Genomic DNA, 18,058 nt, shown 5'->3' on the forward strand with positions numbered 1-18,058 from the left:
ATATATTTTTTACATGACAAAATTCATTAGATGCTCTTTTTTCTAAGATGAAAGACAGATCAACTGATACCCTCTGTCATAATTATCATCCCTTCTCCCAATTACTTCTCAAATAAAAGTATATTAAAAGAAACACTAATTTGGAGTCTTATGTTTGAAATTAATGGTCTTGCAGCAAACACTTTAAATGTCTAAACCTTTTCAAAGATTAAAGGAAATTAGTGCTGGCATGTTTCATTAATTTGGCACTGTAAGAAGAGGAAATGTGGGACTAATTTCATTTGTATGGATTAAGAAATGTGTCAGTTTTTCCATTCTGTCTCTCTAGGGCATTTTTTTACTGCAAGGCGTGTCATGATGACATCACGGATCCCAAAAGGATAAAAAAATGTGGCTGCAAACGGCGTAAGTAATATTTCTATTGCTCTCTTCCTCTCTTTTTCATGAACTGTTCAGCCTTAAAGAATATCTCTATGTATGTTTACATGTTTTACACAGTGGTACAGAAAAGATAAGAAATAAATGCGCAGTAGCATAGTAAGTGCCATTCGCATTTCTGAAGTCCATATATTTTTATTACATTTCACAACACTCACACCTACTTCTTCATTAAAAAGTCCTTTCGGATCCAAAGCTAACAAAACCTGAAGAATTAAATCAAGCTAGATCTAATTGTGAAGATGTCTGAATTAAGAATGAGCTAACAGTGAAATTCTGCTCTCATTGATACCATGGAGAAATCCAGTAATTTCAGTAGTTTTCTGCAAAGTAAAGAACTTTCTTCTGTCTTACTGAACATGAATTCTGTAAGTGAAGAAACTAGGGAATAATATTCTACCATATAACTATTGAAATAAACTATTATTGAAATAAACAATGTTTTACTGGAGGAAGGGATTGTCTGGAAGAAATTAAATGTTAGTGCCTCTTGCATAAATCCTTATAGAAGATTCCATAGCTGCAGTGCTACTCTTTGGTTTGATTAAGTTCTTAGGCGTGCTTTCTAAACTGTTTGGAAAATTTTGCATGAAGAATTTATTGAGTTTTAGAATTGAGATCAGACTTTGCATCTGTAGTCTTTTAAACATATAGAAGTTTTATATACGTATTCTTTGAAAGAACATTTTGCAGGAATTACATTTTGGCCAAAGATAAGTTTGACCCACGGGTCATTTCAAACTCTCTTATTTATATATCCAGTCATAATGTTATCACTGCACTGTTTTAGAGGATGGAAAAAAGCCTAAACTGGACATTCTGTGCCTTTAAGGGGTGCCAGAAATTGATAAATTTTAAAAAGAGAAAATAGGACACTGGAGTTTTTAAGGAAACTCTCCCCCGTCCCATCCTATCCACCCAAAAAAGAACCCCAAAACAAACAGTAAAAACAACCAGCAGTGTGGAACAAAATAGTATAATTAAGAGAAAGCATCAGGAACACTGACAGGAAATTATACTTAGGCTCCCGGTAGTCAAAAGGAGAGGAAAGCATGCGGAAAGCACGCCTGATGTGGAAGGAATGTATGCATTGCCTAACATATTGGAAAAAAATTGTTCAAGAGCCGTTTATCCATGTGAGAATTTGACCTTTGAACTGCTGCCAAAGCCAATGAGGCTGCTGAGTACATTGTGTTAAAGCCAGTTACAGATGCCTGAGGGTACCTGTAAGTCTCAAACCCAATCTTTTTTCCAAAATACCTAACAGTTAAAGAATAATATGTTACCTGTTTAATTTTATCTGATTCTGTCAAAAGACCACACCTACTTTATTTGTGTTTTCTTCTCTACCCCTCCTTCACATAGTATATGATTTTTACAAATGTGCTTTCATTTACAAATTTGAAAAAAGCTTCCCAAAGACCTGTCATTTTAAGAGGTCTCTTATGCGAGCTTCACTTTTTTGTTGAAATCTCCTAGAAAATAGGAATCAGGAATTCACTGTTTGAAGGGCGAGAGCCCTACATTATATATTCATGGGAATCATTGTAACCTCCTTAGTACTAGGAAACCAGTGAGAAAACTGAATATCCTGTGACCCAGCTAACACAATGGATATATTACCAGCAGCAGGGCTGTGGAGAGGTAAGAATGACAACTTCTGTGTGTAGCACTCGGAAATATTCCAAATGGCATGGTCACACATATCAGTCCAATAAATGAAAGGGTGTTGGACAGGCAAAGAAGCAAAATGATGGAGTTAGTGAGGCAGAAGGAGGAGGTGGCTGTCAGAGCTGCTGTAGTCAGCACTGAACACTACGGAGAGAATCCTCCGAGTCAGGTGAAAAAGAAAAAAAAAAGGTCAAGGAAAGTAGAATCTTAAATTTCCCTTTCAGTTGCCTCACCTCTCCCTCCCTCTGCATCTGCTCTCTCCCCTCTCCCTTTCCTACACACACACACACAGACACACACACACACAGACACACAGACACACACACACACACACACACACACACAGAGACACCCCCACACACACACACACACCCACACACACAAACCCCCCCACACCATGATAGCTGGCAGCTCTGAGTACCGCTGAGAACAGCTTCCGCTTATGAGCATGCTCACAACTTTACCTTGAAAGTCCTGTTCATCAGCAAAAAATTTAAATGAAAAAATTTCAACAGTAATTAGTGATTTTTGATCTCTCAGATTTTGATGAAAATCTCGAGATCCCTTTTATGAGGCCTGATACTATTTTTTTAAAGGTATGTCATTAATGCAGTCTATTATTCACATAAAATGCCTTAAATTTAGTTTTGAAATCACTAATCACTTTTGAAAAATCTTAACTGTGTTATGCATCTGCAAGCTACGCAAAAACATTGGTATTTAAAAAAGCATTCTAACCGAAACAAAGCATAGATTAAGAAGACAAAATTAGGAAACTGTCAACTGATCTGTCAACAGCTAATACATCGATTTGATTTTCAAAGACACTGGAAATAGTCACACACGCGTATAGGTAATCCTATGTGATAAATATATATCTTAATTAGTGAGTACCATAGCAATTAGAGGTAGCTGAATGCAGAAAATGTGTAAGATATAGTGAAAGGTTGTATGTAAAAATATTGATGCATTCAGGTGAATTAAATGTGAAAGACTATCTTTACATGGATAACTTAATTATGGTGGCATTAATTAATGCAGCTTCCTGTGACACTTGAAAACTGCATTCTTTAATAATGCATCTGCGGTTGCACATCAATTTAGATACTGTCTGAACATTAGCTTGTGGTATTGTTGGATTCTGAGCATGAGTCTGACCTACATAGCCATTTGTCCAAACCTGTTAGGCCTAATATTAATAATTCAGGGCAGATCGGTACATTTTCACAAGGCCAGGGATAATTAAAGTAACCTTGCTTTCCTTTTGCAGTTTCTTCATCATCCCTTTATCCTTGCCCACCTCACTCCCTGAAAAACATACGAATACTGATGTCACGTTGTCCAGAGAAATGCTTGTGTGGAAATTGTATTCACAGATTGTTAATATTTTTAAAAAATATTTTCAGTCTCTTTCCTATTCCATTTAACTGTAGTTTTTGCAGTGAGGGGCCAAATACATGTATATATTTATAGTAAGTGCAGCCACATTGGGATGAAATCTCTAAACTGGATTACCTTCTCCTGTTTCTTTCATTTTGTGCAACAGCTACAGTCTAATTCTCTCTATATTTTTTGCAGTGACAGTGCTTGCTGTGAATGGTGGGGGTTGAACCCCAGAGGGGACATATCATGTGTACATTGATGTGTTTGAAGGAATTTCTTGTAATCTATGACAATTGACAAACTTTTGATTTATTTTTCCTCTTGCTGCCTTGGAACACGGCCCCTACTATATTTTAACTGCACACTGATAGTGATCTATTGTGAGTAAAAATGGGTTCCCTGTAACCCAGAGTGCGGTCCAACCTGTCTTTCTCTAGCAGAGAGTATTTTTGTTCAGTATTTTGGTTCTTTTCTTTATTTATGTTGCATGTAGCAGTGACGTCATACCCACAAGTTTCTCATTGTTTACACCCATGGAGATTAGGGTGACGTTGAAGAAAATACAGCAGTTTTCCCCCTCTCTTCCACATTTTTGCCCCTTTTTATTCCACAACCTGATTTTTTAATCCCTATTTGAAAGTGAGATTTTGGCAACAGTATTTCCTTGAAATTATTCTAGAGACACCTCATGAATTTTTAGCTTATCTGTTAGGCTGGGGTAATTGTCACTATAGCACTGTTTGCCTAGTTAAGTGCAATTCATTGTCTTTTCCATTGCATTGCTGACACAAAGGGCAGCACAGCAGTCTTTTACTGTCCTTACCTAACTCCCTTCTCCCTTCTGGAAAAAAAAAACCAAAAGAAAAGAAAAGAAAAGAAAAGAGAAAAGAAGGAGGTGGAGGAAAAGCCAGACAATTAATTAATTGTGTGGCTACCTCTTAATGTATAAACCTATAGATGTCCTCAACTTGAAACAAGCTACAGTGGTTATTTCCCTCAACTTGTTTCTTTTGAAATTAGTTATATAAGTAGAGTCACACTGACTTTTCAAGACCTAAGCTCTGAAGTTTTATTTTATTATTATATAGAGAATATGAACTTTATAGACCACTTCATTTCAATCTAAGTCGTACCACTTTAAAGTGGACAGAATCTATGAAGGCTCTCATCAGCCACTTTTAGCATGTACAGTTATGATAATTTAAATAAATACAGCATTTGAGACATGGAAAGAATTTGCAGCTTAGGAATACAAGCGCTACAGAGAAATTTACTGGTTATAGAGCAGTGTTGGGATGATATGGACTCGTTCTTTCAAAGAGCAAGAAGGGTCAAATATTTCATAGTTGTAGTGAGGCATTACTGTACCAGATGGAGGCTGCTAACCATACTGTATAACTGCAGCTATTCTAAACAGGTGAGGCTATGAGACTTTTCCAGCATTTCACCAGATATTCTGAATTTATTGTGTGATAACGCTTCAGGTCTTAATCAAGATTTAGATTTTATTTTCCCCTTTCACCTGTACACACCATAGGATCTTGCAAAGAATAAAGGAAAAGTTGATGCTCCAGGATTTGCATGATAAAGTGCTAGCCATCATGGAATTGTAATAGCCTTCATTATGATTGTCATTATTTACTATTTATCTTACTGTGGTGCCTACAAACTTCATTAAAGGATTGAGATCCTGTTGTAGAAGCATTCAGAGAACAGAAATGCCTCCAAAGATCTGTTTTCAGCCAACATAATGACACAGCAGAAAGACGAGGCACCACAATAAACCAGACTGTGAAACAGGTCAGCATGATAAGAATCAGTCCCTAATAATAAATCAGAAAGAAACTCGTTTCAATGAATAAAATGTTGAATCCTATGGACTTTGAGGGAAATAATTTGGATTTATTTAAAGCAATGCATTTATTTAAGATGTTTGTATGTTGAAGACTTTCTGGACCAGAGAAATTAGTTTAAATAGTAATAAATAAACAAATAAAAGGACTCTTCATGCTAAGAGAGTATTAAAAAATGAAAAGGTCATGTGACTTTGACTTGGGATTTTTTCCACTTCCTCAATAGCTTCATTTTTTTTCAGAAATACAATTAGCTTGACAGTACACTGGCTGAGAGTCTTCTTTAAGGTAATGAAGGAAAGGTCATGATCAGATCTGAAAATTAAAATGAATTGGTCTATAAATGTGCCAGTAGTTCAAAATCAATGAGTCATTCTTATAGCTGCTAAACTGGGGCCAAATATCCACTCAGGTCGCCTGCTATTTCTACATTTTTGACGAGGAACAGCACTGTATAGTAAAAAACGAACCAGTTGCCCATGATTGCAAAAATTGCAGGATAGTGAACAAGCTGACTTGATGGTCTTGAAGCTGTTGGTAAAAAGTAAATAATGGAGAGATAGCTTTGCCTGTTGTGTTAAGAGAAGATAAATTCTCACAAGCAGTTTAAAGTGTGCTGCTGTATTTTTCAGGAAACTGAAGTTGTACGGGGGGAACTGCTTTCAGTATTTCAGTCTCATGATGCTAATCAGCATTGCTAAAAGGCCATCAAATCAGTCTCGTCGTCTTTTAATGCTGCTGTGATTTTACTCATAGTGTGGATCATGAGAACTTGATTAATTGAAATGATACAGTATGCATTTCAATTTTTGAGTATAGTGGGATCTCTTTTTTGCCATTTGCTGGTCAAGAAACCTCGAGTTCTTCTTAACCAGCTGTTATCTCATAGAGTTCCACTAGATGTCCTCGTAGATCTATTTTTTGCTACTGTGAAGGTCACTAGGAAAATTGCTATAGTCATGGGTGGAACACGAGGTTTGGGTAGATGGCATGTTTGGGTTTTTTTTTTTAAAAAAAAAAAAGATGAAGGGATACTTTGTTCTGCTTGCTTTAATAAAAAGAGGAGCCGTTCCTTGACATCTTAGGTAGAGAATAATGTGCAGTTTCCTTTGCTTATTTTTGCAGCTGGAAATATTTCTCATTACTGTTTGTGAACTCCAGGTAACATGTCAGATCCAGACAATCTAGAAATTTTGCCTGGACTTTTTGAGTTTTTCAGTTCAGAAAGCAAGGTACTGCTGGAAGCTTAGACATGTAAGGCACATTCCTTATTAGAATGGAAGGCTATTGCCTTCTGAGAAAAAAATGCAAGAAAAAAGCTTTCTAAAAATATTTGTTTCCTTTACAAATAATTGACAGAAAATTTGCTTTACTTTTGCTCTTAACAAATCAGAAAATTACCAGTTCATATATGCCTTGTTTTGTCATTAAATTATTTAAGTAGTCTGATTTCTATGTCCATGATAAGTCCCCTGATAATTTTACTAATTCATTTTGCAAATGCTGTGGGATTGTTATCATACCAAGTAGAAGGATCTGTTCTTTCTTTTAGACGATTTATTATTCAATTGAAAATAGGGAAGTAATTTCCTTTATGCCCCAACACTTCTATTCAACATCCGTAACATTTCAATGACTAGAAGTGAGTTGATTCTTACTCAGGTGCTACAGGTGTCAAATGAATTTAACACCTACCCAGAGGCTGTTCTTAAGGTCCCCCTGTCTCTCTGATGATTCCCATTTTTTGTTAATGTTTATGGAAGTTTTACAGGAAATGGTATGTGTGTGGCTGAACCATTTAAAATCATTTCTGTCTTGTCTTTGGTCTTGTCACTAGTCATCTCTACTAATAATCCATGCTTTGTTTTATTTTAAAGAAAATAAGTGTTATGTTTGATGTGAGCGTAACAATGACTGTATAAAACGAATGAAGAGTAACAGCATGTTTTCTTTTCAAAATATATTGCTCTGATATGTAGTTGCTTATATACTGGTTGAAACCGTTATGGCAAGTCCTTTCTGCTACTTATATTTCCAGGTCCAAGCCTGTTTCCTGCATGTTAATGATCTGAATTATTAAAATGATGCATGATCTTCAGAACAACTGATAATAGTAGTTAAAAACAGTCCCTGAAAGGACATTGCTTTTGAGAAGCACCATGGAGTCCTTCCCCTATCGAACAGAAGGGCTTAAATTTCCTACTTCATTGGTTTCAGTCTGATGAAAATGGTACCAAAAGTTTTCCTTTCCAACCCTCTTTGCCCTTAAGGATGATTTCTTTTAATTTTCATAATTGTGTCCCATCTTATTGTTGACTGTTGAGAAGATATGGCTACAAGTAAATGAAAACCAGGGACTGTTACTAACCAATGCCATAGCAGTTGAGAATTTCTGAGCAGTGTGTTTTGCTACAGCGTTTGATTAGAAAAAGTCCTTCAAAACAGCTCTAATTAAAACAAAATGGGCCTGTCGCTTACCTCACCTGCTGTTAGTGTGTCTCACAACTGCCATTTATTTTTCTTTCATTTCCTTGAAGTGAAAATAATGAAATAGGCATAATGGAAAGACATTTCTGGTAACATATATATATCACTTTTTCTGCCTAACTTTTCAATTTTAAAGAACGCGTTGGGAAGAGTTAGACAGATGGAAATCGTGGGAAAACAAATGCTGTTTTGAATTTTCAATGTAGTTTGAATGTGTATGGATCAAAAGCTGCAGTGGAAACTTTTTACTAAAAGCCAAGCTCTGAGGAATGTTGTACCATGCAATGAACAAGCCTGATGCTGCATGATGACTTTCTGAACAGCTGTAAGATAACTCTACTAGGATGCTAAAAGAACATGGCATTAGTCATGTGAGCAAAGTTTTAGAGGAATGGAGTCGCTGCTGAAGAGATCACTCATTCATCTCCCTCAATGCCTGTTTTCCACAATCATAATGTTACCCTTGCTTGACAAATATACTGTATGGCAAGTCATCAAGGCCTTAGAACAGGACTTGACCCATTTGAGTGATTTCAATCCCTCTTCCCAGGTGACTGTGCCAGTAAGAAACGGTGGGAAAAAAAAAAAAAGAGGCATTATTTTAACTTCAATGTCGTTAGCATAATGCAAAAAAACACTTTCTAAACTGAAGGTACAGGCCAAAGAAACATTACCTTTTTTCTGCGTTTGCTTTTAAGGTTTTGTTTTTGCCTGTCAATGTTCTGTTATGTTTTTAGTATAACTGAGTCAGTTCAATCTAAACCATTACCAAAAGTGTTGGTTCAGTGCAACATGTTAAACAATCTAAGTGGCCTTTGCATTTCTTCAGACTTAAACATACCTGTACTTCACGTAGTGTACACGATTGCACAACAGTAATTAATTACACGTGCATTTATAAAATAGGATGCTGTTTATTTCTAGAAACTATGGAATGAGGAGATTCAGATGACTGAAGGATATACAAATTGTATTCTAACGGGGCACTTCTTTCAGAATTAGCCCCTAATTCTACATTCAGTTATTTGGTTCTCAGTCTACCTTTGAATCCAGAGCAGAAAACATGCCAATGATCGGTGCAGCATGTTTCAATGGACCAATGCTCTGTGTGCTTTTGGTGATGCCTTATTTGTGAACTGATTTTAATGTCAAGCGTATTTACCATTATTAGTTGTGTCTCTTATATGGGCAAATTTGATATTCTGTCAAGAGTTAATCTGAATTCCTGAAGATATAATGTAAAGAAAGTAAATTTTTCAGAAAATTTTATTAACATCTTGTAACTCTATTAATGTGTAATTTGTTGTGTTAAAGGAGTTCCCTGGCACAGTTTAATACAGATAAATTATTAGCATATGCTTAAGTATAAATATATTTTTATATATGTATATATATGTATGTATGTGTATAATATATATCTGTGTATGTAAGAATATACATATATGTATGTTTTTATGTGTGTATACATACATATATATAGAGATATATAAAAGTCTTTGATTTTTGCAGGAAGCAGAATAGGCCAAAAATATCTAATGGATTAGCAGTTTCAGATTTTTCTTTTCATTTTAACCCAATGGTATTAATTGTGCCAAGGGAAAAATATATTCTTAGAATTCTCTGCTTTTAGTATGTTCTTTTTTGGTCCAAACAATTGACTGTAAACAATAATTCTCCCATGTCTGCGGTCTCTCTATAAGACTGAACAGAAATAAAGAATAATTTATCTTTTGCCCTACTTTTAATGTACAGCCAAAGCGTTATCAATAATCTCATTGCATTTTTTTTTTCCTGGGTCAAGACTGTTAACATAAACTAAGGCCTTTATTAAATCCCTTAAATGACCTTCCAGCTGCCTTGTTATATATATAACCTTGCCATTAACCTGCTGCTCTTCCTCTCCTCCCATCCAACACATGGTTATAGCCAAGATGTCCATCTACAAGAGAATGAAACTGGCATGTTGTTTTGATTGCGGACGCTCTGAGCGTGACTGCTCTTGCATGTCAGGCAGTGTACATAGTAACATGGACACCCTTGAGAGAGCCTTCCCACTTTCTTCTGTCTCTGTTAATGATTGCTCCACCAGTTTACGTGCCTGTAAGTTTTAACACCAACACATGCTGTTCCATGTCTGTGGTGTCTGTGCTATCATCCCCGTCTTGTGTCGTACATTGTACTTCTGTGAGTTTTACTGGGCTGATGCTTTTATTTAAAAAAGTCAAACCCAAGTTTTAATACAGCTCTGTATTTATATTTCTGTTTTAGTTTGTTGATTCTTTTAATACGAAAAATATAATTCCTTATTTTGCTTTGTGTGCTCTTTATGAAGCATGCTCTTGCAATAGCACGCAGGATCTTAGTAGTGCAGTTTGGTGACGCCTTTTTTATTTAATTCATACAGTATGAATTGTCATTGATTAAAAAATAAGTGCTTCAGTGGAGGAACAGGCCTGTGTCTAAGTCTGTGACTGGTGCTAAGTGGACAGCTTGAATACCACTGGCACTAGAGCAGCATAAAATAGGTAGTGAATAATTACAGAAGTTACAACTTAGTAGCTAAACCATAGTAGCCAGAATTCTATTCTGTACTGCTACCATTATCTTTCATTTTTTTGGTAACATTCTCAATAAGGCAGGACCTTTCATCTAATACTGAAGACACAGAAATATTAATAAAAAGGGTGGTACTTCTTGTAATGGTTTTTTTTGGAAGAGCTAGCCTGATACAAACTTCTTGAAATTAACTGTAGAATCTGTCCCATAGGACAGTACCATACTGGAATATGCCCCCAAAGCTCTTTTGAAAGATCAGCGTTGAGAGGGAGAAGACAGAACTTAGAACAATTCTTTGGACAAATGGTAGGGATTCCAAAGCTTGCTTTATGAGTGTGATGTCAACAATTGAGGAAGATTGTTAAATAAAATGGTGATTTTTTTTTAACTCTTTTTTTTTCATTTTTTAAATCTTCTTTAGACTTTCATAACAGGCAAAACTATGTCTTGGGACAGGAAATGTTTTCCTTTCCCTACTCAAATGGCAAAGAAGAACTATAAAATTATTCATATACTTCTGTAAGGAGTATTAGGAAGCATGCCCACTTTTCATTACAAGTCATCGTGAATAAAAATGCCTTCCACTACTAAGAGTATAATGTAGTTAGTAGATTATGCATCTGGTTGCCTTTTGATACCATATGTGTACTGCAGTATATAGTCCAAATGGTGAATGACTTTGCTTTAACTGTTTTGGCATTTGAACTATTTTTCCAGGCACAACTGTGGATTATATGCCAGTACTGTGGTTTTTGTTAGCATTTTTTATCTGAAAACTGTCTCAATTAACCTGATTCTAATAGGAATTATTAGATATTTTACCAGAAATCTGTCTATATATGTGTATAAGCACTCTGAATGTCCTTTTAATCTACTTGGTTGCAACTCATGCGTTGCCTCAAGGGAGATGGTTCCCAGTTCTAAGTCCTGTTCTGTGTTGCAGGAGTTTTTATCCTTTAAAGAGACCTTTATCAGAGTAAAACATAGCAAAACATATTTCATTAAGGAAAGTGATCAAGAAACCTTCCTAGATTGGGAATTACTGCACACAGTGTTACTTACACAGCTTAACACAGTAACACAGTGCCTTGTATAGTTTGTATTAATGCAGACTAGTACAAGGAGTATGTGGTTGGGTCCTGGCATGGATGTTAACAGCAACCAGGCCAGGCTAAATGAATATGTCCAGTACAAATGGGTAAAATTTCTGCCATTAGCATTTTTTGCCAGGAAAAGAAAAACCATAATTTGTAAGTTTACCGTAGCTTTCAAGTTCACTTAAGGCTCTACAGTGGCAGATAAAGTAAACATTTTTGATTGTGTTGCCTGCTGAGCCAAAAATCTCCACAATAATGGTATTATTTCCACCAAAAAACTAATACTTTTGAGAAACATGCTAGATCTCTGTTATATTTTGAAGGATAAGTGATATTGACAGCTTTGAGGATTTTTAGCATCCTGTCTTTCAAGGGCCTTTTCCCCCTTCATTGCTCATCAAACCAAAGGAGATCTCACTCTTCCCTTTGTGAGACTAGTCACCTTTGCCTGTTAATAATAAGTACAAAAATCAATACCAATTCACACTCTTTGCAAAGCAGCATAAGCCTTTCTTTTCCAATTAATATATATATATATATATACACACAGGCAACATTTCACTGGCAGGGCTTCAATAGAAATCAGTGTATTTTCTTTGCAGTGAACAGGGGTCGTATGCTGCCCATCTTGACAGAGCTAGTTAACTCAAAGAATGGTGGTGAGAGTCAGCTTTTCATTAAATATGAGCAGATGTGAAATGTAGAGTGTTTGACAATTAGAAATGGCAGCAGCAGGGCCCCAGAATCAAAGTGAGGTCAGATTGGTGGATCAGATTACCTCTCTTACATTCTTTAGTTGTTCTGAAAATCATTTTGAATTAGTGTCAGTGGAGCCATGATGGGTTTTGCCCTTTGTCTTTTATGCTAGGACTGTATTGTTTCCCCAGACACTCATTAAAGGTCATTATACTATTACAGGGCTTGCTTTGGTCGTGGTGCCCCAGTTGGGCTGGTTTGCTCCTACAATTGCTTAATACATTTCTTTCTTTCTTTCCCTTTTTTTCCCCCCTTTTGGTTATGAAAGCAGGCTTTTTTTTTTCCAAGGTAAATAAAATCAGAGACCATTGTATAAAACTTCTTGAAACAATGAATAGCTTTTGTAAGAATTAATGCCATTGGTAATAATCTAATGTCAAGTAGAAGATAACGCATTAACATATTCAATGATATACACAGGATTTAGTGTACTAATTGTATAATATGTAGAGAAAGCAAGACTTGCTTTCTCTATATTTTCCACTATGAATGAGCTTCTCTGATATTATATTGTTGCCTGTGCTTCCAGCAAATGACAATCATATTTTGATTAAATATAATTACATTTAAATAGCTTTGGAGTTTATAGGCAGTTGTCTGGGAAAAAAAAAAAGAATATGATCTTTATAAATCTAAGTAAATAGTATTTTAAGACTTTTTTGAGTCAATGTGTTTTCAGGTTTAGCTGTTTTTGGTAGATTGCTAGATGAACTGTAGTCAAATAGTCCATGCAGTTTTTGCACTGGAGACTCAAGTGAATTAGAGTGAAGAGAGGCACTTAGCCACTAAAAAACCTGGAGTGGTTTATGCAATGAAATTATATCACTAATAGGTGTGATGTTTCTGCTTAAGTCAGTGCCAGATCTTGGGGAGTGCCATTCAAATGATTAATTGATACAGACAGAATCTTAACCTGAACCATTTAATTTCTGGGTTCCTGTATCACCATATGGCTATGCTTCTCAGGGACATCAAATGTTCATGTTCTGAACTTATGACTGTGCCCACTGCCGTGGGAATCTAAATTTCCATGGACGTTCTCAATACCAGGCCCATGCATATCTAATTCAGCTTGTGAGAAAACATGCTCTGATAGTTCTGAGAAGCTTTGTGTGAAGACTTTGACTTTGGTGAGTATCAGGGAGAAAAAAAGACAGGACTAATATCACTATATTTTGAATTCAGGGCTCAGCCCAAACTCTTAGCCATCTTAGGTGGAAAGAAAGACCATGCTTAGACAAGCTGGAGAAAGCTTAACTTTTGAAAGAAGCCGAAGTTCCCAGTTCAGCTTAGAACCATATATTCCATCTGGTTTTCTAGTGTCATCACATGATTTCTGTTGAACAGACAAGTTAGCTGCTGAGTTTTCTCAGAGGACCTAAAATCACATTCTGCAAGATCAGATGAACGTTTTGGGTAGCTTGAATAAGGATGGCTGTTGAACAATGGTTGGTACACTGTGTTGAAGCTATGAGTGGCAATGTGGCTTAACAGGTTATGTTTGGGAAAACTCTCACTTCTTCACTGACCTGTGCTACTTAGGGAAATGTATACTCTGTCTTTAAAACTTAAAAGAACCATAAATTCTGTAATGAGAGTTGAAATGACATGTCACTTACTGATTTAGTCAGAGAGAAGAATGCATAACACACAAACATTGGTCAGTGTATCTAAAACTTACGAGTTGTGTAACTATGCCTAGGCCTTTCTAAATGAGTTGACTATGAAGTCCTGGATTCCTAAACTAGTGGCTGAAAAGACAGTATAGTCTTTATTCAAGAGCTATATCTTCTATTTTCTACAGAAACATACTAATCTACTACTTCACCGGTGCTGCTGAAGTAGCCAAGACAACAAAAAACACTTGCTTTTATGGATGAGCTAAGTTGCAGAAGGGTCCGTATGTGCCTAGTCAAAGGACAGCTTTCAGTCCTAGACTTTTCATCCTTTAGCAACAGTGGTTTCCCTTTTATAGGTTGCATGTAGTATCTTGTGGTGGCTAGAAACTTTGATATTCCAAAGTGGATATAAATACATTGATGTATTTATAATACTATAAGTAGGAAAAGATGGGGTGCTACCACTGCTTTCTCCCACTACTTACCTGTTTTGTGTTGTGAGAATTCTGTTGTGGCCACAGGAGGGATGGAGACCCATTTGCTCTGAAATTCTTAGATTTGCATGTGCTGCATAAACGCTTTTCTCTGTGGTATAACCCATTGATCCCTCTGTGGTCACACTGTCTCATCTTTGTCCTACACAGAAAGCCAATAGCACACCTTTAATGTTTTGAGGAAGAAGAAATTGAGGGACTAAATAATGTATTGGATTTGCTTGGAAAGGAAAGACAAATGCTACCTCTCAGGGATGGCATCATAAGGTTGTAAGCAAGTGATTATAATCGGATAGTTATGGTTTTTTACAGCTTTCTTCTGTGGAATGACCCCACTTCTGTATACTGGAGAATGTTAGAGTGTTATGTTGTGTAGCCCATTTAAAAAAAAATAAAAAGATTAATGACAATGGGACATTAGAATGAGACATAGTGCAAAATAAATTCCTGTTAATCCAAAGCCACAGTGTATATAAATAATAAGCCTGTGAAACATGCTGTGGGTGATGTATTGATTTATGTAAAACTGGTTCCAAATACTGTTTTTTTCTCTTAGGGTGACAGATTTTTACTGCAGTTACATCAGTTCCCGTGTATTCAGAGTTGTGTTCCTGAGGATTGGCATTGCTATGATGTTTCTTCTAAATACCTCTACAAGACTGTATCTGTCCCTTTCAAAATACTGAAAATAGTGTAAAAATGGACACCTGTATATATTTTAGTATTTGGTTTTGCAGAGAAAATACAATTTTAGATAACCCGGTTATGATATAAGTCCAATACAGCTGGAAAAAAAAGCAGGCGTTATACATCCTAATGTAGTCTGTGTTGCTACTGGGTGATTAAGAAAACCAACCTACCTTCATTAACCACCTTCTTAGAATGAATTACTCTCAAGAAAACTGCTGTTACTAAAACTTACCAACAGGTTTTTAAAGCATATAGAACCAGGCAACAGAACAGTTAAAAAAGAAAAAAAAAACACGTTGTGAGAGATTCCTGTGCTGTTCGATAGATTTTCTTATGGGGTAGCTACTGACATGAAATTAGTGCTTGTACATCCTACAGATCTGCCATATTTGCAGCCAGCTCCATAGCCTGTGGTACAGGCAAATCAGAAGCCAGACACCATGAGATCTACTTTTCTGAGAATGAAAATCTCCTAACTACTGTTCCAGTTCTGAGATTGGTTTCTATTGACAGTTCTGCCATCTTGCTTCCTTTCCATCTTTTTTTCCTTATGGCAGTCGTACAAAGGTGCGTGCAAGTGTTTCCACTGAAGAAAGGATTAATTGACTCAGTGTATGCAATAACACTCTTAACTGGCACCCAAGAAAGGGAACGGTGATTTTACTGAACCAGCCCTTTTATTTGACTGCCTTTCTCTCATTCTTGATGTGCAGATCTTCAAGTGATCCTCTCCTTGGTGCAGCTATATGTTTTTCTGCATTGCTAACACAGAGGTAGTGATCATGCTCGGCCTGAGACTCCAAGTATCGATTCCATCATTTTTCATGTATATGAATGAACTGGGACTTTAGTATTTCTTTTTTAAACACTGAATAGATCACACTAATTACAGAGGGAGGTAAACAGTAACATGAAACCATTGGTATTTTACAGTAGGTGACTTCAAGCAGGTAGTTTGACTCTAGCACTCAAAACAATGAATCTCTTTGATTGTTCTATATTTTAGTACAACCTGAATGCTGCTGAATTATTTAACTTTCTTTTCTACGTAATATGAACATATAGATGAATACCGAGATGTAGAAAAGCAAGAGCAGAAAAAAAACCAAATCACCACCCCCCAAACCAAGCTGTTCTTTTTCGGATAGTAGAATGGTAAAAGTGAGACAATCTAACTCATTTGTCATGACCAGAAAATGTAAATAATGAAGCACACGCCTTTTCGGATGAGACTAGTGGTGCAGTATATACTACTAGGCTGATGAGAGGGAGCTCGGACCGATTTGTGATGTCTGTAACAAGGAGATGAACTCTCACATCACCATGAGGTGGAGGCATTGCTAAGTTTAGCAGCAAATCTTTTGAAGAATTGGGAAGGTGGGGGAGAGAGAGATCAAGAAGTCTGCATTTAATGCCTTTAGGCTTTTATGTTGAGTAGTGATTCTTACCAGGGTCACTGGGAAGAAACTAGTGAGTGGCTTGCTTTGGTGGGGACAAGCCAGAAAAGATGCTGTCTGCATCCTGTGGAGTGAATTTAGCAGAGGGTCTTATGCAAGGTGACATGGAAATTATGTTTGCATTTTTAGTTCCTGAGTGTGGCTGGTTGTCATGAAACTCACCATGACAGTTTCTTACCACCAGGCAGCAGATTCTTCCTGTTACCTCTGTGGTGTGGGACAGATGCTAGCCGGTTAGGTCTCCTTCTCTACTGTTTCCAAGCTATTTCAAGCGACAGATGCCAGAGCTGGCTCGGTTTCAGCTTGAGCATTTCTGTCATAGCCCTGCCTTGAGCCCAAATTCTGACCTTTACTGTATGAAATAAAGTATTTATGAACAAGCAGTGGCTTGATCCAGAGCAGGCTTAGAGCAAATGTCAAGTGTCAAGTCAGTCTCCTGCCTCCTTATACCACCTGCATTAGGAACTTGGATTAGACCCTAGACTACAGCACCGACTGCCTTAGGCTTTATGGGTCTGGAGAGACATAACTTATTAGCAAAGAGTTATTAAATTTTTATCAGTTTTATAACACAATGTAAATGCCTTCTATGAATCTACATTGTATTCATTATCATTTAAAACGTTAATTAAGTCAAAGTTCCATTTAATTCAGTTCTAAATGTGCCTTTGGGAGGAAGCTTTTAAAAACAGCTGCAGGATTAAGAAGCTCATTGATGCTGGGAAGTTGTTAGTACTACTTCTCAGGATAGGTCCCCCAAGTTGATTGCCGTTTTGGAGTCTTAGCTAATGTGGGTTGATGTTATTGGACAAGGTCTCAAATTAATATTAAACCAATAACAACAGAAAGCTATCAACTCATGCAAATCACAGATAGATTTTGATGTATAATTCCTGTTCTTTTCAATTTACTTCCAAACTAAAATGAATGGTTGATTTGTAAACCCTGTACTTCTCATACTCTTGTGTTGTAATATTTATTTTTTTCATTTGATATGCTTATTGGTTGACTCCTTTTATAATACAAGGGAAGATGTTTGCTGATTTGGAATATTGTCCTTCAGATTCATAAATTCTCTGGCCTAGGTCTTCTGCATTGGGTGTGATCTGAAGTGGTAGTGTGTAGGAGGTACTTACTGAAATTTACAGCAGACCACGATATAGTATTAACATACAAGGTGGGATGCAGTTTATTATAAAAAAAAAAAACCTGAGAATGAAAGTCCTCCAGACCAAGTTAAAATGTGTCTGGCTTGCGTTGTGTATTGGGAATGTTCTTGCTTTTTTATGTTAAAACAGGAGAAAGAAAGAGAAAATCAAGCACAATATTTCCAGCATATGATTATTCTACTGATACCCCTGGCTATTTTATATATGCATACCTTTGATCAGGAAACTAGTCACATTGTCTTTAGTGTGACCACTAATGTACCTACTATGTGATACATACTTCTAGAACGGGAACCACAGGCAAACAACCTGAATTACCTAAGCTAGGAGAGTCCATTCAGTTAGAACTAGAGATCTTCAGATTCTATCAGGTTATGTGTAGGTTCAG

At 36.5% G+C, this 18,058-nt stretch overlaps 1 protein-coding gene across 1 annotated transcript in view; it reads left to right on the forward strand.

Moving 5' to 3' along the window:
• Positions 1-328: 328 nt before the first annotated feature.
• Positions 329-18,058, forward strand: part of LOC104279402 (calcium-activated potassium channel subunit alpha-1-like) — a gene marked incomplete at its 5' end in the record, with an annotated part of 104,638 nt that continues 86,908 nt past the window's right edge. The window contains 3 exons of the mRNA XM_009876676.1: positions 329-405; positions 3,864-3,872; positions 9,759-9,932. Coding sequence (XP_009874978.1) covers positions 329-405; positions 3,864-3,872; positions 9,759-9,932 — 260 coding nt within the window. The remainder of the gene's footprint in view (positions 406-3,863; positions 3,873-9,758; positions 9,933-18,058) is intronic.

Source organism: Apaloderma vittatum, unplaced genomic scaffold (assembly GCF_000703405.1).
Source record: "Apaloderma vittatum isolate BGI_N311 unplaced genomic scaffold, ASM70340v1 scaffold5619, whole genome shotgun sequence".
In the NCBI taxonomy this organism is placed as follows: Eukaryota; Metazoa; Chordata; class Aves; order Trogoniformes; family Trogonidae; genus Apaloderma; species Apaloderma vittatum.